Genomic DNA, 1,422 nt, shown 5'->3' with positions numbered 1-1,422 from the left:
TTCGAGACCAGCCTGATCAACATGGTGAAACCCCGTCTTTACTAAAAATACAAAAAAAAAAAAAAAAAAAGGAATGAAGGCTCGGCACAGTGGCTCACACTTGAAATCCCAGCAAATTGGGAGGCTGAGGCGGGAGGATCACTTCAGCTCAGGAGTTCAAGACTAGCCTGGGCAACACAGTGAGACCTCATCTCTACTAAAAATAAAAATAAAAATAAAATAGGCAGGCATGGTGGCACATGCCTGTAGTTCCAGCTACTCAGGAGGCTGAAGTGGGAGGATAGCTTGAGCCCAGGAGCTCAAGATTGCAGTGGGCTATGATTGCACCATTGCATTCCAGCGTGGGCAACAAAGCAAGACCCTGTCTTAACAAAAAAAAAGGTAATGAAGTTCTGATACATACTACAACGTGGACAAACCGTGAAAACAAAATACACTAGACATAAAGGAACAAATATTGTATGATTCCACTTATATGAATTTCCTAGAATTGGCAAATTCATAGAGACAGAAAGCAGAATAGAGGTTCCCAGGGGCCAGCGGGAGAAGAGAATGAGGGGTTATTGTTTAATGGAATAGAGTTTCTGTTTGGGATGGCAGGAAAGTTCTGGAAGTGGTAATAGTGGTGACGACTGTACACTTACGTGAATGTGCTTAATGGCACTCAATTGTATACTTAAAAATGGCTAAACTGTAAATCTCATACTGTGAATATTTACCACAATCCCTCCTCCATCCCTAAAAAAGTTTACGGCTCACTTAGTTATGAAAGAAAACGATGTCTTCGGTCCATACATCCAAGATGACAAAGAAAAGAAGGAACAACGGTCGTGCCAAAAAGGGCCGCGGCCATGTGCAGCCTATTCGCTGCACTAACTGTGCCTGATGCGTGCCCAAGGACAAGGCCATTAAGAAATTCGTCATTCGAAACATAGTGGAGGCCACAGCAGTCAGGGACATTTCTGAAGCGAGCGTCTTCGATGCCTATGTGCTTCCCAAGCTGTATGTGAAGCTACATTACTGTGTGAGTTGTGCAATTCACAGCAGAGTAGTCAGGAATCGATCTCATGAAGCCCGCAAGGACCGAACACCCCCTCCCCGATTTAGACCTGCGGGTGCTGCCCCACGTCCCCCACCAAAGCCCATGTAAGGAGCTGAGTCCTTAAAGACTGAGACAGACTATTCTCTGGAGAAAAATAAAATGGAAATTGTACTCAAAAAAAAAAAAAAGAAAGAAAGAAAAATATCTATACTTGGAAACTGAACCCTCTTAGTGTTGACACTTACCGCCAATTGAATTTACCCTCACAACTTGAAAAGCCATAATCAGCATGATCGTGCATGAATTCGGAGTGGACAGCTGTGTTCCACATTACCTGTTGAAAAAAAAAAAAAAAAAGGATCAAAAACAGCAGTAAATGA

General features: G+C 43.0%; 1 protein-coding gene and 1 pseudogene across 2 annotated transcripts in view; one reads left to right on the top strand and one right to left on the bottom strand.

Annotated features, from left to right (window-relative positions):
* Positions 1-1,422, bottom strand: part of GSR (glutathione reductase) — a 67,230-nt gene that overhangs the window by 43,349 nt on the left and 22,459 nt on the right. The window contains exon 3 of the mRNA XM_011944537.1: positions 1,288-1,376. Coding sequence (XP_011799927.1) covers positions 1,288-1,373 — 86 coding nt within the window. The 5' untranslated portion in view covers positions 1,374-1,376. The remainder of the gene's footprint in view (positions 1-1,287; positions 1,377-1,422) is intronic.
* On the top strand, positions 803-1,208 carry LOC105513622 (annotated as a pseudogene). The gene has a single exon (XR_001002059.1). The product of XR_001002059.1 is annotated as a 40S ribosomal protein S26-like (transcript).

This window comes from Colobus angolensis, unplaced genomic scaffold (genome assembly GCF_000951035.1).
Source record: "Colobus angolensis palliatus isolate OR3802 unplaced genomic scaffold, Cang.pa_1.0 Scaffold233, whole genome shotgun sequence".
NCBI classification, from domain to species: domain Eukaryota; kingdom Metazoa; phylum Chordata; class Mammalia; order Primates; family Cercopithecidae; genus Colobus; species Colobus angolensis.
This window is presented reverse-complemented; position numbering and strand designations above follow the sequence as displayed.